This window comes from Passer montanus, unplaced genomic scaffold (genome assembly GCF_014805655.1).
Source record: "Passer montanus isolate IOZ18808 unplaced genomic scaffold, ASM1480565v1 scaffold10, whole genome shotgun sequence".
Classification (NCBI taxonomy): Eukaryota; Metazoa; Chordata; class Aves; order Passeriformes; family Passeridae; genus Passer; species Passer montanus.
The window spans coordinates 19,848,008-19,874,128 of record NW_024356505.1 but is presented as its reverse complement, the minus strand read 5'-3'; the positions used below and the strand labels follow the sequence as shown (position 1 = coordinate 19,874,128).

Genomic DNA, 26,121 nt, shown 5'->3' with positions numbered 1-26,121 from the left:
TCTGTTTGATCCTGTCAAAAGAATACATAAATTCATGTGTAAGATTATTTAGTTAAAAATAGTATTTTGTTCTCTTTTGTTCCACTTACATACACTCACAATTAATATAAAAAGGAGGATTTAATTCCACCTTCACATGATGCCAGGTCTCACTCTGAATATGGAAGATGTAAACAACCAGACATACCTGTAACCTGCCAAAGGGCTGTCACCAAGATGAATTCACTTTTCATGCTGCAGTCATTTCTGTGACAGTCTTTAGGTAGAATCTGCATTAAATGCTTGACCATATGGAAAATCCAAATCTCTTGACAGATCTGTCATTATACATTGTAAAGCATAACAAAGTATTTTAAAGTTTTACTCTGTTAAATCTATAAAAAGAAATGCACATGATTTAAACCAAATGGAAACTGCTTTTGCATTAAGCCCTCTTTTTGTGTTTTATTCAATGTGGCTGCTTTGAAGAATACGTGCTTTAAATCTTGACTGGAGCCATCTCTTAATTTTTAATATTTTTGAGAAACCATTTTAAAAGAAATCAGGATATTTTTGCTCTTTTATTTATTATTTCTTTGTTGAAGAGCTTTAACTTGGCCTGACCTTGAGCTATGAACTTCCTTTCCTGTTTCAGGAAACAAAACTGCCTTTGCATGAAATATGCTTCAAAAACCCTGGCAAGGCAAAGAGAAAATAATTTCAAGAGCTTGGGCAAATAGTGTCTAAACCAAGGGAATTTTCCTTGAATGTTGAAATCATGTCCCACCCAAAATGGAAATATTGTATGACCTACATTACTTAAGAAAACAATCACCGAGTAAACTGTGAATTCTCAGCATCTTTGGGAAATGATTTTAACTTAGCTGATTTCCTTATTTATCTTTTATTTTTGATGTCATTTCCACACTGCAGCCTTAGAGCATATCTAATGGACGCCGGCTTTTGATTTAAATTCAGAATTTAAAAAGTATGCTTGCTTCCTACGTGACTTTACCAGAAGAGTTCACTTAGATTTTTGACAAGACAAGTCCCTTATACTTCTTCATACCTTTAAAATCTTTTGCAAATCAACTTCAAACCAGACTCAAGAAAACAAGTACTATTTTATTTCTACAGGTATCTTCTCCATTGATTAGCTGTAGATTTCCATTGGGCTTTCAGTCCTGTCTAGATACATGTCAGTTTTAACACTTCCAGAAAACTTAAAATTCACTTGACTCTCTTCCTTTTCTTTTTCTTTCCTTCCTTATTTGCTTTCACCATTTCAAACTCTCCTACTCATTCATCCACTATCATTTTGGTCCATTGGTTTTGATTTGTCTGACACTGCTCTTCATCAGTGCAGTCGCTGCATGTGTTAACATGGGATACCTGTTATTTTCATTATTTAGTCCCAACCCCTATGTCTCCCTCTTCGAAATCAGTGAGCACACCCAGTGACGCAGGCAGCCAGGACTCAGGGGATCTGGGACCCATAGGAAGGTAAGACATAGAGTTAACAGACTTGAATAAATGTGAGGTTTTTTTCACTTTGCTCTTACTTCCCCATGTTTTCCTTTTCCTCGGTAAATAAGAACATGCTGTATTGAATGTGTACTTTCATTTCTGCATTGTCTACTGGGTGCTACCGTCCAGTAAGAGTGGTCTTAGACATAAGGCAAATAAATGCATGCAACAAATGAATCTTAAACTCTGAGCCCCAAACCTTATACTGGAAGCAAGAGCTGAATTTACACTTCTGAAATGGCCTACAGAAAGCTCTCATGCGGTTTGGAAATACACTAGACAGAAGGGAGATGTGCCCAGGGGTAGAACCTGTTATTTGTGCTGAGTTCTCCCTGTTCACATAACCAGTCCCCTTGGAATTCCTTCTCATGTAACACCAGATTGCCTCAGGTTGCTGTGACTGCTCATTGCAGTGTGTGCCACTGATAGTGGCAGAGAAGAGCTTGGACAGGAACAGGCTGAAACATCCCAGGACCCACTGGCAATTTTGCCTTGGAAATTCTGGGTGTGGAGAGTTTTATGCACAATGGAAGGGAAGCAGCTCTGTTCTTGTTGGAAACTGGAATGTGTGTGAGGGATGGAAACAAGAGTAATCCTATTTTTGTTTCCACGGGGGAAATCAAAAATGAAGTGGCAATCCTAAAATAATTCCTTCTCTGAAATAGAAAAGAAAGAAGAAGGTGAGGATGATGCTGGTAAAGAAGGGTACGTTCAAGTAAAAAGAGGTGCAAGCAGCTATACTCTATGTTTTGGGAAATATAAAAGACAGATCCTAATAGCTCCTTTTGTATCACACTAATTCAACATAGGGCTGAGCTGCCAGCTCATCCAAGTCTGTGAGCCAAGACTCTGCTAATGGCTTGAAAGCACAGCTATTGCTTTCTGTAGTTAACAGTGCTCAGCAGACATCATAGAATGCCTCTCCAGACATAGACTGTAATGGGACAGAGCTTCAGGACACCAGATTTCATGCCACACCAGCCTTCTGCTTAGTGAAATCACACTTCCATAGCAGAGAGTATGTTGTGTCCCCTTCAGCCAGATGCAGACACTCTCCCTTGTGATATGGATGCTGTGTAGCTGCTATTAAATCAGCCCAGCCCTGCTCCCAGATCTACTCTCTAGAAGAAGTGGAGGTTGTTAAGTGAAAAGTCCTAGCTTGTGAGATGTAGCAGTTTAAAACACAGAAAACAGTATAATTCTGCCTTCATAAGTAAATGCAGTAGATTTCAGCAAATCAAAGTAGTTTAAGTAGAACAAAAATCCTTTTTAAGCAAAGTATAGCCTGCTGTTCAGGATGAAGCTATTTACCACAGTCCTGTGTGAAGCTCTGACAAAACTGGGTGGAGACTTCTAAATTCCTGCTTTTCCTCTGAACATTAATGCTGTAGCTTTTTTATCATTAAGGTAAAAAAAGGCTCTTGGAAGACTTTATTTGGCTGTTACCCACGCTGGCACTTTGGCTCTCTGTCAGCAACAAGAATGAAAGCACATGACCACGTGTCCTTTCAGAGGAGAATGGAGTTTGTCCCCTTCTTCTGAGCTCATGACGTTCTGCATTGTGGGCTTTCATTTTGGATCCATTTTCCGGCTTCTTGTGGCCATACTAGGAATTCAGTGGGAATCCTGAGACCTTGCTTGCAGTCTCTCAGTTTGCTTGGCACATTCTTAGGTATTGAAAGGGCTGTGCTGTGTGCCAGGAGGGCTGCTTGCAGATCTTTGCCTGGAGCGATTGGTCTGCGGTAATGGAAATAATGTCTGCTCCAGGCCCTGGGGAATGTCTGTAACCAGTGATAGTATTGAGTGGCAGGTAGTGGAATTAGTGGCCCTGGGTGCAGGCAGACCTGCTCAGGGTTTGTGTGGACAGGTGCATTCAGGCCTGCATGTGTGATGGAGTGGTCAGACTTGGCAAGGAAGGTGTTGCAGAACTATCATCACAGTTGTAAACAGGATGAAACCACCTCAGCTGTTTTCTGTGAGAGGTGCCCAGACCCTGCATCTAACTTACTTTGACTACTGCATATATTATTGCCTGTGTATCTGTATAATAAAGGTTATCCTGCTTCATTTTAATTTATTTTTCCATTTCACTTTCTGTGATAGAGGAGGCACTTCTGCTGGATTGCCTGCCATGCCATCATGCTTATTAGATCTTTCCCTTTTCTGTACTAGGCTGAGCTCAGGCTTTAGAGGAGAGCAGATTAGTTTCAAAGCTGCTAAATGCCCCAATCTCAGTGATCACAGCTTGTCCAATGTTGCTGCTGCAGGAATGACAAGCTCACACAGCCTGGCAGAAGTCCTGCAGGCAGTCTGATTACTCATTGCTGAAGTGTTCCCTGGAGGAAGATGATGGATATTAAAAAAAGAAAAAAAAAGAGAAAAAAAATAAAAGAAGCTGTGAAGTCACAGATTTTGGCTCATTACAGGAGAGAGGCTCTGTTGAAAGCTTAGAGGAGATCTTCATATGTTCCCCTAAGAGGGACCATATTTTGGTACAGAACTAGGTTGTGTTCATAGTTCTTTCAGTTGTTGGTACTTCTGGTAGTTTTCAGACTTAATCCTAATTGGTCCCATTATCACCAAGTATATTTAAGATATGCTTTGATCAGCAAGCATATGTGATTTCTTATATAAAAGGGAATGTAGCTCAGCCAGAAACACACGTTTATGACATCTGCTTTTCAGGAAAGAAAATTTATAAACTGGAGAGTTTGAACACTTCAATAGTTGTAGTCCTGAAACTACAGATCTCAGTCTTACTTTGCAAGATGAAAACTGACTGGTAACTTGCTCACCAAGTGTAATACCTACATAGGAGCCAACAGGCTCCTCCAGCTGAAAAGGTGAAAGCAGCGAAGTGTTTGGTATTGAAGTTGGAGAAATATAAAACAAAACAAAAAAATCAATAGTGAGACAAATTCATTGCTAAAACAATTTACCTAAAGAGTCTGTGGGATCTTCTATCACTGGTTGTTGCTTGTCCAGGATAATGTGTGTGGCAAACAGACAGATAATAGGTCAAACAATAACTCATTCATAAAGTTGTACAGCCCTTTTGTTGCACAGGAAGAAAAGCTGCATGGTCACAGTAGTCACTTCTGCCATGCATCCTACAGACTAGTAGTGCTGCTACCCTTCAGGGCCATTGTTCATTTTCTCCAGCACAACAGCCACAGCAGTGTTGTCTTTTCTCTGATGCCATTCACTGTATTAGGAGAAGAGATGGGGTGGACTTTGTAACAGCACAGAATTGTGGAACCATTTCTGTCTTCTGCATCCCAGGTTTCTATGTTGTTTTTGTTTGTTTGTTTGTTTTGCTGCCTAATCTTTAGTACCGTTTTGCTATTTGTCACTTGGGAAAACATTAGGTTTGAGCAGCATTCCAGCTTCCCTCTGAGCCATGACAACAACCATAAGAATAAGCGGATGTTAGATGGATAACTGTTCTAGAAACTGCTGACTGAATTCTTTCAGTTGGACAGGAGAGACACATTTTATATCTGTTTTTGTGGTCTTGGGGATCATTTTTGGGTAGGCAGAGGTGTGTTACACTTTAGTTCTGGTGCTGCTCTTAGTTACCAGGCTACACTGAACGATTCACTGGAGCCCAGTTGTTGCTCAGAGAGCAACTTATGTGTCTCCACATTGCTTTACACATCCCACTTTGCTTTTTTTCATGCTTGTGTTGCTTGTGCTGTACAGATAGGATGGAAAAATTACATAGCCTGAGCAGATACCCATCTCTGAATAGTTGGATCATTGGTTCATGGAGCTTTCTTATATGATGTATTCAGACATGACTCATTTTTCATAAGACAGTATTGCAGGATTGCATGGAGATTCTCCTTGGAATAGAATATGCTTGGCTCTTTCAGGATAAGTGTTTTGGTTTGTTTAGTATTTTGTAAGTATTTTGTTGATTCCCTGTATCCTCTTGCTGATGGTCAGTTTATACATGTACAGACATGCACAACTTCAATGGAGATTTGAATGCATGTGAAGAAAAGGGCTGAGGTAAAGGCATTTGCTGAGAGGTCCTATGCTGTAGCATTGTGTAAAACACAAATTTGCCTCTATTAATATAAAACTCCTTTGTAATAACTGTATGCATCTCCCTGATGGATACTCTGAACTTTTGCTACCCTAGTGTGCTAGAGAGGATGCTAACTAATATAATTGAGGCACCATGAAACGTGCCCATGGGGAGATATGTTCTGCTACTCAGCATACCTTAGGTATTTGTACATCTCATCTTTGCAACACTCACAGCCATGAATTTTGGGTTTGTGTTGCCTGAGGAAGTGCACAAGGATGATCCTTATACAGTGCCTTGGAGGCAGGCAGTATAAGGTTTTGTGGGCTGAGCAGCTCCCTGAAAAGCCCTCGTATCCTGGCTCAGGTAGGGTCCATCTGCACTTTGCATGTCAACCCAACATAAGATAGCAGCAATAGGTCTGTGCTGGCAGGAGGTGCTGCTGTGGCTGGGTGGTTTTCAGGGCTCAGCACTGGTGTGTATGCCCGTGCCACCTACAGGGGCTCCTGTGTTCACCTGGCATGTGGCATGCTGGGAGGAGCTCCATGTGGGGACCAAGGGGTGATTTATCTCTATGGCCCATTTTGCCCTCTATCCTTCAGTGCTTCTATGTGTTCCTAGCTGGGAACATGTAGGATGTTGCCAGACAGCTTCACTATCCTCCAGTAGTAGGTTTGTAGCATCTCATTTATTGCAAATTGTGTGTGTGTGGAGTCCCATGCATGCAGCACTTCCTGCTGTGCATTGGGGAACATGAGAATCCCATTAGACAGGTGTAAGGTTTCCTGCCTTCCATCTGCTCAGTGAACTGCACCAGGCTCAGCTGTCTGGGATGTGCAAAGGTTAATGGTTGTCCTTCTTTCTGCAAGAATTTTCTCTGTGCTCTTTTGCTTTCTAACTTGTGTATTTTGCTGTACATAAGTTTAGGTACCTGATTATTTTGTGGGGTCACATAAAGACAAAGATATTAATCTTCTGGTGGCTTCTTTTAGAGGATGGTTATTTCAAAATGGTGCTTTATCTGCTAAAATAATGTAAGCTGGATTATTTTGTGCTATTTCTCTCATAGCCCATTGGACTGTGCTGTGGATTTGTTTGGCTACAGCTTCTCATTCTGTAATTATTGTTCTTATTTGGATTAGCATACAATGTAATACTTGGTTCGGATAGTTCCTATCTGATTTATGTTGTTGTTGTTCCTTTGCTATCACAGGTTTTGAGATAAGTTTTATGCATTGAAATCGATTTACTTCCTTCAGTGTATGAAGTGTACTTGCAGTAAAGCAGGGTTAGCCCTTCTTTGGATGAAGCTCTAAATATTTAATGAAAGTTCCTGTGAGAATGAGTCTGAGCATTGCATTAGGTAGCAAAGAAAACCAAAAATAAAGGGAAACTGAATTTCTCAAAGAGATTTTTTAGCAGTAAAATGCTGGAGAAGTTAGATCACTCTGGAATCCTGATTGTCTCATCATCACTAGTTTTTAGTTCTGCATAAAATATGTTAAATGAGCAATCCTAGAAATAGAACAGCTGTCTTCAATGCTGGAGCACTTTTCTCTGAGGAGCAGTATCACCTTTGGCTTTGGCTGGTGGAATGGTTTTTTTGTCCACTGCATCAGTTCATCTTGCAGTCACTGTGACCTCTGAATGTTCCCAGTGGTATTCCAGAGAATATAGTAGCAGCTGTCACATTAGGTTGGATGTCCTTACTGATAGAGAGTGGAGAGCATGTCTTCTTCTCTCTCATTCTGTTTTGAAGTTTGCTGACAGTATTAGTCTGCATTTGTGTATCAGATATGATTCTGTGTTCCTTCCATCTACTGTGGCCACTTTGAGCCATTTTGTTATAAAAAGAAATGCACTAGGATATGTTTTCTTTCAATGTGTTGATGTTCACTCCCAGATTGTATTAGCCTGGTGCAGGAAGAAACAGATAGGATTCCAGTCCTTTCTTCTCTGCAGCATATTGTTTACTCATTTTTGTATAAATAATAGGTATTCTGATTTATTTTGCAGCATCTAAACACACACATGAATCTTGTATTTATCTCACATTACTTCATGTCTGACTGTCAAACACAAACATTTCATGCATTTTAGATACACAGTCAAATGTTTCAGATACACAATCAAAAGGAAAGAGAAAGCTCTGGAGCATCTGGGCACCATATGAGTCAAAGCATGTCATTATTTTACAGTTTTGTATTTAATCTTGCTCACTGACAGTAAAAAAACAAAAGGTGTCTTTACTCCAGTGTGTTTTTTTCCATATAATATTTAAAATCAGAAAGATGCTTTTTGTTCTATGGTCTCTCATGAGTACATCTACATGTCATCAAAGTGTTTGGGTTCTGTCCTTTTTTCCTAAAAAACCATTCTTGGCAACTCAGCTTTAATTTTCAAATAGCTTCTTACTTAGAACAGTAATATAACACATTAACAAGCTGAAAAAAGGGTATCAGAATGCCATTCTTCCTTTTTAGTGTCTACTTTGCTGTTTAATTAGACAGATAAAGAAGGCAAAAGAAGGTAGCTTCTGGTCTCTATTTCATTTGTACAGGAATGTTGGATTATTGTAGTAGATGATCTTTAATAGTCCATGCAGCATATATCCTACCTTCTCTTTAGCTGCAGTAAACATCTCTCACAGACATTAGCAAAACCATGTTTCTAAAAGATCTGCTAAAACCACTGCCACCAGAACCACATTGCCTCAGGCTTAGCTACTTTATCATTAAATAAATGCATTTGACAGGTTCTATGCAATGATGCTGTTTCATCACTGCCACTCAGCTTTGCATTACCAGCATTTCATTGTGTTACCACGTTCAGAAATGACAGGGATCCTTCTTCACTTGTTCCAGGACTAGTGGGCCTGTGATGTATTGCCTCAGGAGCAGCAGCTGTAACAGTTATTCGTAGTGGATTATTTCCTTTATGGTGCTTTTTTCTAAGATCAATTTGTATGTACAAAATGCTTTCTAAATGGCTGTTTTAGTGGCATACTTGTTTCAAAATGGGCTGAGCCAAGGGGAAGTGCAGAACAATGCAGACTCTAAGGGAGCTACAGGAAAGGCTGAGGGAAAAGAACTGCTTCATGGCAAACTTTGCTCGTGTGGTGTTTTATTCAGACAAAGAAGGATCGTAACCCTAGGGACTGTTGTGCAGGCTTTCACAGTGCAGAGTCAAGAGAAGCTTTCTGCTTGGTGGCTAAATGGGGTGCCCTCTGGGACACTGTTGCCACTCTGTTTTGGTGGCTTTGGGCTTGGTATGGGGCGTGCACTGTTACATGGTAGGACAGAAATTAATAACACCCAGCTGTTACATTTTTTTCCATTTAATTTACCACAACTCCATTGTCAGGATCACTTGGCACACGTTTTATTTCACAGTTTCCAGCAGACTTAGAGGCCAAATCGTGCCTCAAGCCTTCCTGACCTGAATGGTGATGGCTTCTGTGAAGCAGTGACAGTGTCAGGCTCCTCCCCTTGCCTGGGGGAGCCCTGGCTGTCTCTGCTGTCTTTGGCCTGGGAACTCTGCTGCTTTTTAAAGTGATGCCGCAATCTCTCACACTTCCCAACATCAGCCTCTTTACAGGATAGCAGTGGGTGGCTGTTGGGCTGTTTGCACATCGGGCTTGCTGTGCACAGATTAGGATGCAAAGCTGAAGGATGACAGATTTCTTATATTGTTTCCCCTCCTTTTCTCCCTGTAAAAGAAGAACTGCAATCTTCCTCCTTTACATTCAGTGAATATTTAGCCCTAGATATCTAAAACCTCTCCCTGCCAGTTTGGTTATTTTTTGTTGTGTTTTTTTAGCCCATAAACAGAAGCAGACACCTAAGGGACTGATATTTGGCAGTTGCTTTCAAGTGTCTGTATATCTGACCTAGAAAGCAGGGAGTGTTTTTCAGTGCTGCCAGTTACAAAGTCTGAATGGTCCATATTAATTAGAATCATCTGCAATCCTTTTAGCGTGTGAGCCTCTGGCATCATTAAGGATTTTCATGCTTTCCTTCCTAAAGGATTGATAGAGTTCAGTCCTCCAGATCTTTGATTATTTTTCTCATTAGCAAGCATCTCCATGCTGTAAATCAAAGGAGAAGGAAAGATTGCCATTCCCAGGGTGCTTCGTAAAATGCCTTGGAAACCTGAGCCCCAGCTGCCTCCAGAAGAAAATAATATTAATTTATAAAGCCCCACTTAACCATTTAGGTTATCAGCCCATCTATAGTTAGTTCTCTTTAGTTATTTACAGGCATATCATCATATATTTAGTCAGACAATCAGATGATTTTAGGGACTAAAACACTAATTCTCTTAAAACAAAACATATTACTTGCTAAGGCCAGCTCAGCTTAAACAGTTCTGTTGCACTGAATTTTGTCTTAATTTACTTAAATTGTGGAGGATCACCTCCCATTTTAAACTGTTTAACATAGTTAAACTGGTACAGTTTGTGCATATTAATGTTTTCTCCTTCTCTAGCCTATTAAAAAGACCTTAGGAGATTTCCATTCACAAATTCATATTTTGTCTAGTAAAATAAAAAGGTTAAATGAGTAACTATTTCAGTAATGCAATTTTTAGGATTTTCCTTCAAATATGTAAAATGGGAATTTCTGCCACTGGCAAGATATTGCTATTTATTATTTTATTTCATTTTATTCCCCAAGGAGTTTTGAAACAGTCTAAGTACACCATATAAAATTTTCCATAAAGAATATATGAAAACAAATGGTTTTCCATTTAAAATTCATTTTGATTCATAAATTTTAGATGTACTTATTTACTTTAATAGTTCAAACTCAGAAAATAATTTCTGAGCTGGTCTGTTAAAAGTCAGATCGTGGGTCATGAGAACTTTTGACATTTTGACTGTTAATGTGAAAAATTTTTGATAACTCTCATACAGTGAGTTATTGTTTCAACCCTAATTGTAGCAAAAATCTCATTCCTTTTGTAGCTATTCTGCTTTTTCTTCCACAAAATAAATTTTATAAACGAAGGGAAGCACTAGCTCTTCTTCCAGCCAGCAGTTACTGGATTTTAGTACAAAACAAAATGGAAAATTTGCTGAAATCCTTCACCTTCTTCTTCAGCTGCATAATACCAGACCTAAAAGTTGTAGGTTCCAATCTTTGTGTTACCTCTTTGAGTCCTCTGAAAGATTATGGATTACCTTTCCTAGATTTGACTACTAAATATGATTTTGTCTTTTGTGCAATTGTACTCAAAGTCCCTTGAAGTTTATTAGAAAGCTTTCGTTATATGCATATCCATGGAGTTTGGATCAAAGACTCCTAATGTGAGTACTGAAGTTCTTTTCAAGCATTTGCATGAGCTGATAGCACATAAAACTTCTCCTGCCAAGTTCTTTCTTTACATTTGTGATCATTTAAGTTCTGCTTTGCTGCAAAGACTTACTCTTGGTACAAAAACCAAGACAAAAATAGTGTTTGAAAAAAGAATTTCCAAGGTTTGCTAGGGGAATAAAAAAACTTGTGCCTTGTCCTTGAACCTGTTTTTTACTGCACTTTCAAAATGACCATTTTGGTATCTGGCACTCAGAGTAAATCTGTGTCAGTTCTAACTATTTGACCTGCTGCCCACAGTGACCCTTCTGGTAAACCTGCATAAATTTGCAGACTAAGATTTCAGTAGCTATAGAATTTAAAGTGTGAGTATGATATTGCCAAGAGATCTGTAATGCAGACCTGAACCAAAGGACAGACTTCAAATATAACAGATAAATTCAGCAGATTGGATGAATTAAATTTCTGATTTAATTAGTGGAATTCTGTGAAATGGGAATCAGCAAGGTGTTGGTCCTGTGGTATGTCCTTTTCATTGCAGGCTTGCCAGAATTGTTCATCCTGATTTAAAAGTCAAATAGTTTTTGAAAACTATTAAATCCATTCTGCAGCATAGCTTTGATTCAAGAAGAATTTTGAAATACACATGTGTTTTAAATATTATTTGTCTGTGATTTTTTCATAAATATACCTCAAAAAAAAAAGTATTTTAAATTCATGAAAACTCATGAAACATTCTGAAAAGGGCTCTTATGGTTGCCAGGCAGCTAAAAGATAGTGCTGTGCTCTCAGGGAGGTCAGAGTTGCTCTTTTTATTGGTGAAGACTGGAAGTCAGAGGTGTCAGCCTGCTTGGAAGTGTAAATGCAAACCCAAGCAAAACCTTCTGGCTGTGCTCCAGCAGCGGTGCCAAGCTCCTTGTTCTCTGAATGTATTAAGGCATTTTATTTTATGATCAGCAGCAGCAGCCCAGCTCTGAACACAGGAGTGCTCAGTGAAGTCAGAGCAGAATTCTGCTCTACGAGCACAAGTGAGCGTCGCGTTGAGAGGCACAGACCCTCCCCAACTGCTGATAGCCATCTTGGTTACAGTGTGCTTCAGGAAACAAGCAGCACAAGGAAGGTATTTTCCTTTTGCCAATCCTTTCAAAGTGGAACAGATCTGCAAAACAGAGCACAGATGGCGGCAGAATAGTGGCTTAGATGCAAACCATCCATTGAGGCAAGTCGTACTTTTCCGTCTCTGACTAGTAGCTTTGAATCTCCTGGTTTTGTATATAGTTTGTTTTGGAGACACACTTCAAATGTACAAAAATATCAGAAAGTGAAAGTCACAGTGGAGAGAATTAAAATTTTAAAATTTAGAGTGAAATGAATAAAACCAAATCACTTATCTGTACACATATATTTAAACACCTGCAGTAATTTCTCATGAACAGTTTCTTAGTTCAGATTTTCTATTTAATCAGCAGCAAGTTAGTAGCTTTGGAGAAAGTGACACAAGAAACTAGGCAGAACTCTTTAAAGAAGCTAAATAATTATGCAGCCTTAAATTCATTCTGACAATATTCAGACATTGGGAAAAAAAAGTGGTCTAGGTCTAGATACATGATAGGTTATACATTGAAACTACAAATACTACTGGATTGCTGCGCCCAGTATTTTTTAAGGCTGTATGAGCTGGGTGTAACATGTTTTTCAACATGCCATCAGTATGAAGATGCAGAGTTCCTAATGTAAGCAATTCTGAATATTTTGGAAATTGTAATCCAGGGTTAAAATTGTAATTTTAAACATGAGGTTCCTCCTTACATCAAAGTCAGAAGCCAGAATTGTGTTCTCTGCAGTTTTGGGCTTGTTGGTTAGCTCATTTTTCCTAATTCACTTCTTTTGCTAGTTGCATTTGAAGTTAGAAGAAAAGAAAGCATGAAGCAGACTGAAGCCTGCAGGCTGTCAAGTAGCAGCTGATTGCTTCCTTATCTATTTCTCCGCAGATCAAAGTGAGAGTGAACAGTAAAGACACAAAACAGCTCTAATACCTATTCACAGTTGGGAATCTAAGTTGGGTGTTTGGAACTGCTGCACGGAGCAATCTCCTGCCTTTCTGTTCGTATGGAAAGAGTCCATGGTGTAACGTTTCACTGGTGGAGCCCTCCATTTAGGTGCCTGAAGATTGTATAAACACCTCCTGCAGCATCAGGACCCTCTCCTCCCACAGATGGGGAGAATGAGGCTAGTCACATTCACATCCTTTTAGAAATACTACTCTAGCAAGCAAAGGTGCCTTGAGACTTCCTACAGGATAGGTGAGTCCATATGCTCTGGGGGAGTCCCACCTTCATTTCTGATCTCTTTGGTTCCGTTTAGTGACAGTCTGTGCTCTGCTTAGTGGATTGGCCTTTGCTCTCTGAAACACCTGGCACAGCCTAATCTGTGGAGTCATGGCACAGTCTGCCACTGAATTTTAGGGTTAGGAGGGCATTGCTATTTCCCATATGAAGGGTCATTTTAGGACACTGTTATTGCTGCAAGGGGAGATGCTTGGTTTGGGGTCTGTCAGATCTGATGGTGTTTCTTTAGGGACACATATGGGTGTCTCAGTTCAGGAGATACCTCAGGTCTCAGTACACTGTCAGTGCAGTTTTCTCCTGGTCTGGAGAGCACAACAGCTCTTGGTGACAGGAGATGCCAAATATGGTGTTTGCTTTCCTCCAGTTCTGCCTGAAGGTGTAATTTGCAATGCTGCAAAGAGGATTCTGCCCTGCAAGAAGCCCTTGAGAAAGCCGACTTTGCTGTTATTCCTGTGAGGAGCCCTTTTTCCAAAAGCATGGATTTTCAGGCCTGGCTGCTCTTGACCTGGGAAAGGGGAGTTGGGGGAGAAAAGAAATCATGCAGAACAGATGTTCTGCAGCATCAGCAACAGATGAGGGAGGATTTGATTTTGGCTGCAGGAAAGTAGTCACAACTAAGCTGTCAGTATGTTGCACATGAAAAGTGTTGGACTGGTGCACATTCCCAGAGCCAAGTTCTGTTGTGATATGATTGTGATTACAGATAATAAATATCATTTTATGATGGCAGATTACTAAGGATATGTATTGGAACTGATGCCTTACGTGTTTCATACACGACTGCTAAGGCCAGACCCAAAGCTGCTTAAATCAGCTGAAGGGTTCACATGGATTCCAGACAGTTTTGGATGTCAGAATCTATGCTTCATTGATGCATTCTGATGCTGGGAATTTTCCAAAAGGTTTCAAGTGTTTTATTTTATTTTTAGTTTGTTTTAGTCTTTTCCACATTTTTAATCTACATAGTTGACATTATGCAATCAGAATAAAATCTTCTGGAGGTAAGGTTACACAGAGCATTGTAACATATGGCAGTGCCTGTTTTTCCATGGTAATAATAATAATAATGCTGCAGAAAAGGGAATGCTTCTGTTCAAATTCCTCCCACCTTAAATTTTGTAACAGTTCTCTTTTAGAACTGTGCTCTGAATATCTTCCTAATGCTTTGGACTTGAATTCAGAAGTGTTGTTTTACCATCCAATCCTTTAGTAAATATATGACATCTGGACCTCTTCCTCTTGTTGATTTCTTTCTTCAGGTTATTAAAAGATGATGTGTCAAAATTATCTGTTATTTCTTCAATAGTTAGAGCTGAAACAGCACCAGCATTAATACTGTCCTAAATTTGAGAAAAAATAGGTTATTAAGATGCCTATGTAAAGGAAGACAATGAAAGCAGATCAGTTGAAAGAGGGTAAATAACACTTGTACCTTGTCTTCTTAGTGCAACATCTGACAGCCCTCCTTCCCTTTGTGCTGCTTTAGAACAATCTGTTATTTAGTGATACAGCTTTTTATCCTTCAGTGAGCCAGGGTCAGCTGCTGTACACAGAACATGTCCAAGGGGGATGCACCATGACACAGGGCTATTGTTTGCCACTATGTGGGAGACTGATACAGCACCCAGCTCTGAAACAACGTTGGGTGGCTCTGATTAAAACAGTGTCAGTGCTGTCTGGGTGGGGGAAACAGACCGATCTGGCTTAGCCCTCACTGTGCTGTTCAGTGAGTTTCCAGGGGTCCTTGCAACGCCTGTGTCACTCCCTTCACCCAAGGGAGGAGTCTGCAGGACTGGAGACTGCTAGGGACCACTACTTTAGTCTGCTTGGTCTAATGCTCCTGTCTTTTCCCCACAAAAATGTTCAACTAAAATGTTTTTTATCTCTTCTGTGTAGGCCTTGACAAAGTCCTTTGAATCCATTTAGGGGAACCTTGAGCAATTTGTGCTCTCTGAAACATCCAGAGTGGGAGCACCTCAGCCTGATTGGTGACTCCTAGGCCATGCACTTCTCCTCAGGGTCTGTGACATTACCTTCTCTGCCTCTGTCTCTGGTGAATTGAAGTCAAGCCATTGCAGTTTTCTTTTATAAAGTAAGAAAGAAAAAAGAAGAGCAAGAGCACCTAGTCCTTTTCCTCATGAAGAAGGGTCTGGAGGAGGAACTCATGAACTAGCTGGAAAAAGATTGGCAACTGCTTTTCTGCAGAGATGCAGTTGAATTTCAAAATCCCCAGCGAGGAGTGTCCAGAGGAGAACAAGTGTAACTACAGTGCTCATCCGTATGATCAAGGAATGTCATACGCAACGTCTGTTCATCACAAACAGATTAGCTTTAATTTTCTAGTCAGGATGACAGCACAGGCTATTCAACATCATTTTTGGGTTGCTAAACCTCAAAGAATGTATTTCTTTCTTTTTTGATGTTATTGCCATGGAAACTGGCTAAATTGCAGGTCCAGATTACATCTTTACTGTTCACTCACTTTCATTTTGATCTGATGACATTCTTCAGGTGCCAGGAAGAGACAAGGAACAAATCAATAGTGTTCCTTGAAGCACAGAGTCACTCCCTGTGCTCTCCAGCCTTTACTACCCTAGTGTAGCCGCTTGTGTTCTGTCTCCCAGGGCAAAAGACTTGAAACCTGAAGATTTGTTACCTGCAGTCTCGTTTTCTGTGATGGCATTGCTCAGCCAAGCTGGAGAGAACTCAGCAGATTGCTTCCTCGTCTCTTTCTCACACTAGTGCAAGTGGTAACACAGGGATGCACAGTGGAGCACAAATCTGGGAAATGTTTAGCTGATGCATTAAAACTGTTGAAAACAGATATAATTAGGAGTCAAGGAGAATTGGTATTAAAAGTAGGTGTCAGTGTCCAGAGCGGTGAAGGCTGTGTGTGAGAATCTAGATAATAAATACTTAAGGGTGGAGTGTCTCTATACATGTCTGCATGTGATGGCCCAAACCAAAACAGTTGCTCTTCTCATAATTTTGGGATTTGAGTGCTGTCTTGAGTGTGGGAGATCTCTAATTTTTATTTTTTTTTTGGCATTTTTATGAAGGTACCAGGTAAAGGTACTCTCTCTTGTGACCTGTCCTGGATTCTTGGAGGTGGAACATAGGAACTGTACTTCTAGAGACCTGTTGCAAGCTCTTGCTTTAATCAAATGATAATAGTGGTTTTTCTGATGAAATAGCCTTTATTCCCCTACAAATTCTGTAGGTTTGAAAGTGAATGTTGGGGGAGGAAACTCAAATGACTTATGTCTATTTTCTTTTAAGAGTTTGGAAAACCTGGACATGAATGTATGAGTAGCCCCTAGGCAGCAGTAAAATTAGAAACTGGCACCTATATTGCTAGTCCTAATATATGCAACTGACCTTGGTGACATTACAAGAGCAATCTTCACACAGATAGAATTTTTAATGGAGTATCTATAATGCATTAGTCATTGATGCCTTTGCCTTGCATCAGGCATTCAGATCTTATGTCCATTTTCCACTGCACTTACACTGCAGTCAAGTTACAAGGGAAAAATCTGTTATTTCTTGCTGTATTATTTTATCTCCGACCTTTTGCAATACGGTTTAGTTTTGGAGAAGCCTTTCTTTATCAGTATAAATTCTTTTATCCTGATAAATATTACTATGGATCATAAGTTGAGGGAAATGAGTACCCTTATGTTGGACGAGAAAGCAGCTTTGCATTAAATGAAATAGTTTTTCATTCTTTTTGTATGCACAGGGTATTGAGATTGATTCTTTTTCATTGTGAAATGACAAGAGTGCAGCACATGTCCTTGTCTGTCTGTCCAGAAAGTGAGTTAACTTTGGTAATAGAATGGGTGAGTTTACTAAAGACAGGAGATAGAATAATTATTTGGCTTTAACAGATCTATTTCTGGACCAATATAAACTTGTTAGTTTATATGAGTGACTCATTGGCAGAGGTTGCTATTGTTCCAGAAAGACTTATGTATATTGACCACAGCTGATTATATGGCTAGTTTTGGCTGAACCTGGTAATATTATGATCTCTATATCCTCAAGATTCAGAAGAAATTGTGGAGGGGGGTTAATTTTGACAAGTATCATTTTCCAGCATTTCTTCATGAAAACTTGCTTGCTTAGGGAAGGAGCACTTTTCTTTGCGCTAGCCTCTGCTAGTGAGAGTAGTGCATAATCTAGTATTCATACTACAAGAAAAGGTGCTGAGGAGCCAGTTGTGGGCTCCTGATTCTGTCATGGATTCTGGCAGTTTTCTTGTGTGTAAGATGTGTCTTCCTGAGTGTAGAAAAATAAAGTAAAATTAAGAGACAGGGAAGGAGCAGGAATTTTTGAAAATGTTGGCCTAGATATGTCAGTTTTTGCATTTCTAAATTGAAGGATTCTGAGTATTTCACAAGAAACTTTAAAGGCTCTGTGAGTGTTTGCAAGGTGTTTTAGAGCTGGTCACATGGGAAACTGCACTGCAGTGCAAAGAGCAACACCTTCCCTTCAGACCACACCTCTGGAATGTTTGTACATTTGGGGATAGCCTCCTCCGAGAGATTGTCATAGATCTGTTTTTCTCAGATGTATTATTAGCCTGTTCCCCAGGAATTTTATCAGGAGGAAAAGAAAAAGGGTTTGTTTGTTTGTCCCAGAGGCCCTCAGAGAGTGTCAGAGCTGATATCAGAGTCCATTTGTTGTCATGTGCACTACGTGATGCTCCTGCCCAGAGCTGTGTTGTACAGGATGGATTGCTGTCTGTCTCAGGAATGTGGGAATGAATAAACTCTTCAGTGCAGTTCATGGCAAGTGCTCATTCTACCTTATCATAAAAACATAAATAAATTTTTCCTGCAGATTTTACAAATTATTGTGAATCCATCAGCATAAGTTAAAGAGTTAGCATTTTTCAGGAAAAGGAAAAAAACCCCAACCCCATGTTTAGTTAATCAATAAAATGATGGAAAATCCAGCTTCTTTCCTCTGTTTATCAACAATATGTGATTTTATTAAATTGCCTGCCCTGTCTCAGTTTGACATACAAACCTTGTTTGACATATGGTGGCTGTTGCTTGCACCTGGAGGTTGAATGTACTACATAGAGCATGTAACTAAGGAGGTGGGGTTTTGTTCATCCTTTCAGTTAATTCTGTGTGTTCTTTTTTTTCCCTCCCCTTCGTGCTGCACGGCTGATTACCACCCTAGGACCTTGCAATGGGACACAGACCCCTCAGTGCTGCAACTCCAGTCTGACTCTGAACTTGGGTATATGTCAGCTCTTTTTGTTATCATTTCTTTGCAGTAATTATGTTGAAAATGCTTCCTAATTGAGCTGGTTGTGTGTGATTTTCATTTGCTTTTTTGACTCAAAATGACCGTAAGTTTCCTTTTTTTTTTTGGTTTCATAAATAAGAAGCTTCAGCAAAGTCGTATTTGTGAGGAAAAACCCCAGCTATTTAAACATGCTTATGAAAAGATAAATTGCAATTTCTGTTGCCTGGAACACAATACAAATAACTATTTCATTTCAAATGAAATGTTATTATTGTGGTATATATGTGCATGTATAGTTACACTGATCTTGTTTGTACCTGTTGATTCAGACTGTTCTCTCTGAATCATTTGCAAGATACTTTTCCTCTCCTTTCTGCTCGCTGTAGTTACGCCGTTTCCACATGCAGTAACAATATCCCCTTGTCCCTCTGGATCTGTGTATGTGTTTAAAATTGTACACTTAGGTATGATCGTTGCCCAAGAATAAGTGCCATCTTAGTTGAGTTCAGGCCTATTAAGCTTTTAAAAAAATTCTAATAGAGCTAAAATTAATATTTTATAGTTTGGGATGGAACTTCTTTAGCCCAAAAAGTGAAAAAAAAAAAAGTTAATGTAAATTATGTAGAAACGCTTCCCTGCAGAGGTATTTAGGATAACCTGTTCCTCTAAAAGGGTGGGTAGCAGTACCTCGAGTTCTTCAGAGCATGAGTCTTAGGTAAAACCAAATCACTACTCTGAAAAATTTGTTCTACCAACTAACTTACAGTGTTGCCTGTTTTGAGTCTCCAGGCAACTCTCTTGCGCTTTTACTTGTTCATGTGTTACTTCACTCAGCATTCTGTAAGAAAAATAACAGCTCCCTTTAGCTGCTGATTGACAGTGCTCCCAGCTGTAGTTAGGTGTGTTAGGTCTATTCATCAGGAAAGATCCAGAAGCAACGTGTCCAGAGAGTTTTCTAAACAGAAATATTTCTCCATATCTAGAACTCCTAGAATGTTTGTAGTTTACACGAGTGTGACTTTAAATAGGTCACACATCTACAACTTTACCTGGGCTGTACCAAAAAGAGGTAGAGTTTTCTGAGCTATTTTAACCAACAGAAACTTTATAGAAATCCCAGCTGGTTTTTTTACAGAAATTTGAATTAAAATATGAGGACTCCTAGGAGCTGTTTGAGAAACAGCTGTGCAAAGCAAGTTCCTTTATCTGACTCATGTAAAGATAACTCTGTATACAGAGACTTCAATCAATTAGTAGCAGCCAGTGCAAAGACAGAAAAGAAGCTTGCCAAAGAGCAAATCCACAGGTGTACATTTTAATGGAAGTCCTGTCCCTTTTGAAAGAAAACTGTCTTCAAACCCCAGGCAGAGTTAAACTTTCCCCTGGTGTCCTAAGAATAGAGCAAAAAAACCCAACAGAACCAATGCAAAAGAAATCCTGCAGTCAGCAATTAAATTATGTGTGTCTCAAAACACTTCTAGCAGATACATCTTTCTTATGATACCTATGGACAGAAGAATCAGTTTTAATGCATGGGTTTTCGTCACTATCCTCCTACTGAGAAGATTCCTTTCCCATCAGCAGTTTGGAAAGGAATCCTTCAAACCTTATGTGTTCTCTAAGATGAATATTTATTGAATTTATGAGAATTATTAGTACCTCAGATGAAAAATGGAGATGGGAAAACAATAGACCATTTAGTGTCGCCCTAAAAGGATCTAGAGACTAGAACATTACAGCACATATTTGGTAAAGTCCAGGTATTGAAAGGATGCTCCAGCTGTCCCTGAGTGCTTGGGCAAAGTCTAGGCCAACTTTTAGTAACATGAGAACACTTAGAGGTGGCTTGACACAGACAAACAGCAATGAGTAAATCACATTCCTTCAGATGAGGAAGGTCCTCCCAGTCTTCACCAGTACTTACAGGATATGGGTGGCACAAGGCCTTTGTAGAGGCACCAGCAGCTACTGAATTGGAAGTGCTTCAGATTAAGAATTCCATGCATTGTCTCAGCACAGTGCCGTGGGAAGTAGCTCACTTCTGGGACACAGTGGGCAGAGGTTCAATCCACCCAACTAGCAGTTAAATCCAACTCTCCTTTAGGGTCACATTCCCTATCCTTGGGCAGTCCAGGAGACACAGAGTGGCCTCATGTGAAACTGTTTTAGAATTAGGTGAGGTTCTAATTAGCTCCAGATTATACACACAATTAATTAGGAATTATACTTAACCAAGATCCCTGTCAAGAGACTCTTTCAATGCAAAGAACCTCAGTAAATGGAAAGAGAGCCTGGGGCAGCAGGGGACTGGTTGCATAGAGAAATCAAACTGACCAAGAAGGCAGAAGAGATTGCTGGGCTGAGGGAGGAAAAAAGCACATGAGAGTTTGCTGGGGTGAAATATTTATTAAAGATTGAATTCACGGAGACCGTAAGTTAAAGCAGCTACAAAATATAAAACCACTAAAATTTTTGCCGGCTGAAGAAACTTTTCCGGCCCCAGTAATGAGGTAGAAGTTTTTCTGTAGAGCTTTTAGAAAATTGTAGGTTTTGTTCATATTGGCAATGTCAGAGATGGTTGGAGGGAGGGAGACTTGTTAATTTTTCTTCTTTGAAAAGTGGAAGGACTCAGAGCTACAACAACTGTTTCTGCTCTAGAAGTTTGTTACACAATACAGATGATTTGTACTGATTACCTGCTGAATCGAATTGCAGTCAGTTTAATAACAACCCAGGCAGTAGAATAGATTTGAAAAAAAGTGTGGCTGATGCAGCTGAAAAGTTCAGTAGGTGTTATCCAATGATGACAGTTTCCTTTTTAGGCTCCCATTTCCTTTCAGACATGAATCTTGATTGAATACCTAAACCACTGTAAATTAATTAGGTCAAAACCCCTATGACTTCTGTTCTTCTGACAACCTGGAAAATGAAGTGGATATGGATAATATGTAAGAATTTGCTATTTTTCCAAATTGTTCTCTTCAATAATGTGGCAAGTTGACAAACATTGTTTCCAGGAATTTATTTCCCCATAAATGCACAAGCGTGCTCACACTTGTTGATTTAGGTAACTGGCCTTATTTAGTTCATTTGGTTTTGTTTGCATTATTTATCTGCTGAAAGTTGGCTTTTTTTCTGGTAAAACACTTCCAAGTAACTGTTTTTATATTATTTGCTCCCTGCAGAAAGTCAGCTAATATTCAGGAAATAAACTGATTTTTCCCCCTGCTGCTGAGTGAACTGTGCACACATGAGCATGCTCATGACCATGCTCAGCTGCCTCTCTTTTTCCCTTACCCACTGACAGTTAGTTTGCTTCAATGATCTATTTCATATGGTTTATTTAAAGCAAGGGAAGTAGACAAAATAGAAGGCTATACTTGCCCTGTTCTAGTTGTGTTTTAGCTCTCCTCCAGCCCTTGCATTAGGACTCCACTAATCATAAACCTACTTCAAGGCCACTATTGCTCCTGTGGAAGGCAGAATTTCCTTCTTTATGGAAATTCCACATCTTGCCAGCTAAAGATGCTGTTATTGCTCCTAACTGAACATTTAGCAGTTTAATTCATCCTGGTTTAAACCCATGGTACCCTTTCCACAGCTGTGTATCCCAGGCTGAGGACGAGCTCCTTTGAGCAGACAGAACATCATAGTAATGCTTGTATGAAAGAGAATTTTGTTGCATGTTAAGAGGGACACAATCAGGCCATTTCTCATTGAAAATCCCTCTCAGCAGCATGGTCTAGAGGTTCAACAACTGGACTTTATTACAGCAAATGGTTCCCAGGTTAATTTTCTTCACTGATGTGAGGTACTTCTCATGCATATTGTGTTGTGTTTCACCTTTACAAACACTGAAGTATTTTTGTCCTGTTCATAACAGCAAACATTTGTTCCTGCTGCTGATTTACATTTACCATGACTAACCTTTCGATGTTGTGTATTTTACCTTAGACGCAGACTGCACAAACTAGGGGTGTCAAAGATTACCCAGGTCGATTTCTTACCTCGGGAGGTGGTATCATACTCCAAGGAGACACAGACACCTCTGGCCACACATCAATCTGAAGGTAAGACTAAGGGTTTTGGTTTTGTTTTTTAAATATTAATAGAAAATTTTCATTCTAAGTTAAATAATATAATAAAAATAATAGTAAGTCATGACATAGCTGTTTGTCATGTGTTTTCTGCAAGCCAGCTATTGTTTATGTGATTAATGGCTGTTCTGATGTGAATAATTACAAAAATCACTTTAAATGCAGGTGGAACCAAACTGCTTCTGACTTACAATTGGTTGTGCTTAGATAGCAGTTTAATGGGAACATTTTTTAAAATAAATCATTATGAATATAATTAAAATTGTGCTTTAGTCATTTTTTAATGCTTTCTCAAGGAAGTTATAAATGCTGTGCTTTGTAAAGAGGCAGGGTTGGAAGGTTGCCCTCAGTTGTTTGGTCAGGGTAATTGTGTCCCCCTGCTGTAGGTGAAGCTTAGGGAGAAATTGCAGCTCAGGTTCATGTACTGAAAAAGGAGGTTTGCATACTTTGATGGGGACAGTCTTTCTTTCTTTCTTTCTTTCTTTCTGTCTGCTGACATTGTGCTGGCATGTATGCTCATGGAGGTGTTTGTTGGCTGTTTGGCTCTCTTGTTGATAAGTAGATACACAGAGTGGCAGGGGCTTGCTGATCTGCCATTGTACTGCAAAATGCTGATTGCAGGTCAGTGGAACCATTTAAACTGAATGCAAAACAGTACATTAGCCTGATGTTGTCTATGCACTAGAACAAAGCAGATAGAAGAGGAAAAACTCAGAGCAGTCTTGACCATAATATTTGCTATTTACAATGAAGGATCAAGAAAAGTTCAACAACTGAGTAACTTTCTGCAGAACATAGTGTAGAATTTTACCAGGCCTCCTTCAGAGAAGTCCTTTCCAATCTGCTGCTGGGGAATTCTCTGCATATAACTTAGATATGGTTATGGCTGTGCATCAGTAAAGGAGATTTGGGAAAGTTTGGTTATTCCATTGAGAGGCTATTTAACTGGAATTCTCTAGGGGGTAAATAAGCACTGTGATTTTGGTCTCTCAGGTCTGATGGAAATGAATTCTCAGGTTTCCAATCTCCCAAGCATCTTTATGGATGCTGAGCCCTTTATACTGTCAGTCTAAACATGAACAGAAGAGAGAGATTCCTCAGGAGAGCAGCTCAGAGAAGAAGTCTCTACACTGTTTCTATGCATTCATATGATAAAATATAGCCATTATCTTTTCAAGATAAGTTGTTCAGCCATTACTATGGTTATGGGCTCAGTTATTTAGCATCTGTAGCCTTAGAGTTTGAGAACAGAAAACAAAAAACTTGTTTACTTGGTTGAGTCTGACTTCAGCATTTGCAATTCACTTTTCACTGCCTGTCTTAAATACTGGAAATATCAAAATGCAGAATTTTAGGATGAGATTGTCCCATGCTTGCTTCTTGTTTGGAAGACAACTAATGAAATGTTCAGCTGCCTGGAAAGATAGGTGAAAAGAGGACTTTGACTCCATTCAAAGTTCTTCAGTTTTTTCTAAATATCCTTGTCAGGTTTTCTGCATTTGCTTCTCTTGGGAGCAAGAAAGAAACGCTGAGGTACTTTAAACCTACTGCTGTTCTGGAGCTCAGTGGGTGTTCTTTGTGGTAATGGCTATTGCCCACCAAACCCAATAAAACTGGAACAGGAAGGGTTCCCTCTGGTAAGTCCATGTGGTGCCAGAGAGCCAGATGCTATGTGCACTGAAGTCTCAGCTTGTCATCTGCTAATTTTAGAAGAAATAGTGTGGCATTATTCTTCACTGTATAAAAACAGATTAACTCCTCTTTTCAGAGCAGGTAATTTGCTTTATTTCAGAGGAATAATGACATGTCATTTCCCCCACCAACTCTATTATTTAGGGAGATGTGTATATGCATCATTCAATCCTTTGATCACCAGTACCTAATTCTTTTGCTTTATTTAGGTCACAGTCAGCTTCAGCCTTTTCTTTCCTTCCTTGCAGGATGACTTCAAAAACACACAGATCTTGGCTCCGAAGCCTGAGAAAAAAAAATCATGCTCTTTATTTTCCCCTTCTTCCTGCTATAATTTAACTTGAATTCAGGTATTTGTAGGCATTGAGAGACATTTTACTAGTGCTGGTTTTTTCCATTCTGGAGTTGATTAAGACATCTAGACCATGCCAAATATTTTTTGAGAGTTCTCTGGGACATTTCTTTCCTTGTGCAGAGGCTTTCACATCACCACAGGAGTGGCAGCCCATGTAGCCTTCAATAGTTGGACCCTCCAAAGCACTGCAGACCTGCTGCTTGCTAAAGGTGCACCCAGGAGAAAACAGAAAAGCCATGGCCTAGCCTCTGCCCAGGAGGGGTTCCTCACTGCTGTGCAGCAGTGGACTGAGCTCTGTATGACTGCCTGCAATCCACCTTTTCAGACAGGAAAACAGCCTGCACATTCAGGCTCTGCTGATGCCTGCCTCATGTCCAGCTTACTGTTCTGCTCTTTAATGGGCCAGGAGGTAAAATCTCAGAAAAGGGAAATACTCCTCTGATCTGGGTCCCCTCAGAAACTGAGGGCTTCAAGGAGGAGAAATTCTGTGATCTTTCTGGCTTTGCTGTCCAATGTCAGAAGCGTTGTTTCTTTTGCAAAGTAGAAACTACTTCATCAATAAAATGAGATGTTCTCACATTCTGCCTTGACAGACTGTCACTGCAAATAGGTTAGTCAGAAATCCATTCCTTAAAGAGTAAGACCTGTGTACAAGAGAAGATCTGGCTTTCTAAAACAATTGAAGTCATGTGCACTTCATCAGTTTATCATCTTCAACAGATGTTTGTTCATGGGGAAACAAATGGTCTGCCATACTCACCTCCTGAGCAGGGTAACCTCATCCTATGCCACAAATGTAGCCCAGTTCTGGCAAAGAACACTACTGAGACCTGTGATCCATCTGTTCAGCTAGCTTTTCAAACTCTAAGGTTATTTTGACTGTTAGAGAAAAAAGAAAAATAAGCTCTCTGCTCTTTCTGGATGTAGGTTGGAATGAAATGGCAAAATGGAGGTGGAGCTCCAGAGGCTGGGCTGGGTTCTGTGTGTGTCTGACAGTGTAAATCTCTGCATTAAGCTTTCTGAAAATTACCTTTTTTAAACAGTGAGGGAAGAGGGTAATTCTCTCACAGTCAGGCTCATGAGACTCATGAGCCTGTCTGTGTGTGATACCAAATGTTAAGTGCCTACTGTAGGGTGAACCAAAATTCCTCTGGGTGCCACTGATTGCATTGACTAATTCTTCACTGACAAACTTATAAGAGAGCACTTTATATAGCCATATTGACTTAGGTTTGTCATTATGGAGTCAAATGGGTATGTCTTAAAGAGTGGTACATAGGCATCATGTGAGGCCTGTGGCCTACCTTGAGTTTTGGTAATTTGATGGGAAGTTATCTGTGACTAGGACTGACAAGCTACAATGCTGTGAAAGCAAGTCAGACCTCTCGAATTTTATCTTTTCCATGATAAAATCTGTGAATATTGGGTATTTTATTTATACTTTGATTCTATTTGTACTTTGATCGTCAAGGTCCAAGATTTCCAGGTTTAATCAGTGAGCAGATCTGTCTCT

The 26,121-nt window shown here is 39.7% G+C and overlaps 1 protein-coding gene across 9 annotated transcripts in view; it reads left to right on the top strand.

The window, feature by feature from the left end:
- The window catches only part of DYNC1I1 (dynein cytoplasmic 1 intermediate chain 1), a 186,185-nt gene that overhangs the window by 20,496 nt on the left and 139,568 nt on the right, over positions 1-26,121 (top strand). For 4 of the 9 annotated variants that reach the window (XM_039704835.1, XM_039704872.1, XM_039704863.1 and 1 more), the window contains exons 4-6: positions 1,341-1,482; positions 18,396-18,455; positions 22,419-22,534. In XM_039704835.1, coding sequence (XP_039560769.1) covers positions 1,341-1,482; positions 18,396-18,455; positions 22,419-22,534 — 318 coding nt within the window. The remainder of the gene's footprint in view (positions 1-1,340; positions 1,483-18,395; positions 18,456-22,418; positions 22,535-26,121) is intronic. The other 5 variants (XM_039704853.1, XM_039704894.1, XM_039704844.1 and 2 more) reach the window with 3 other exon arrangements.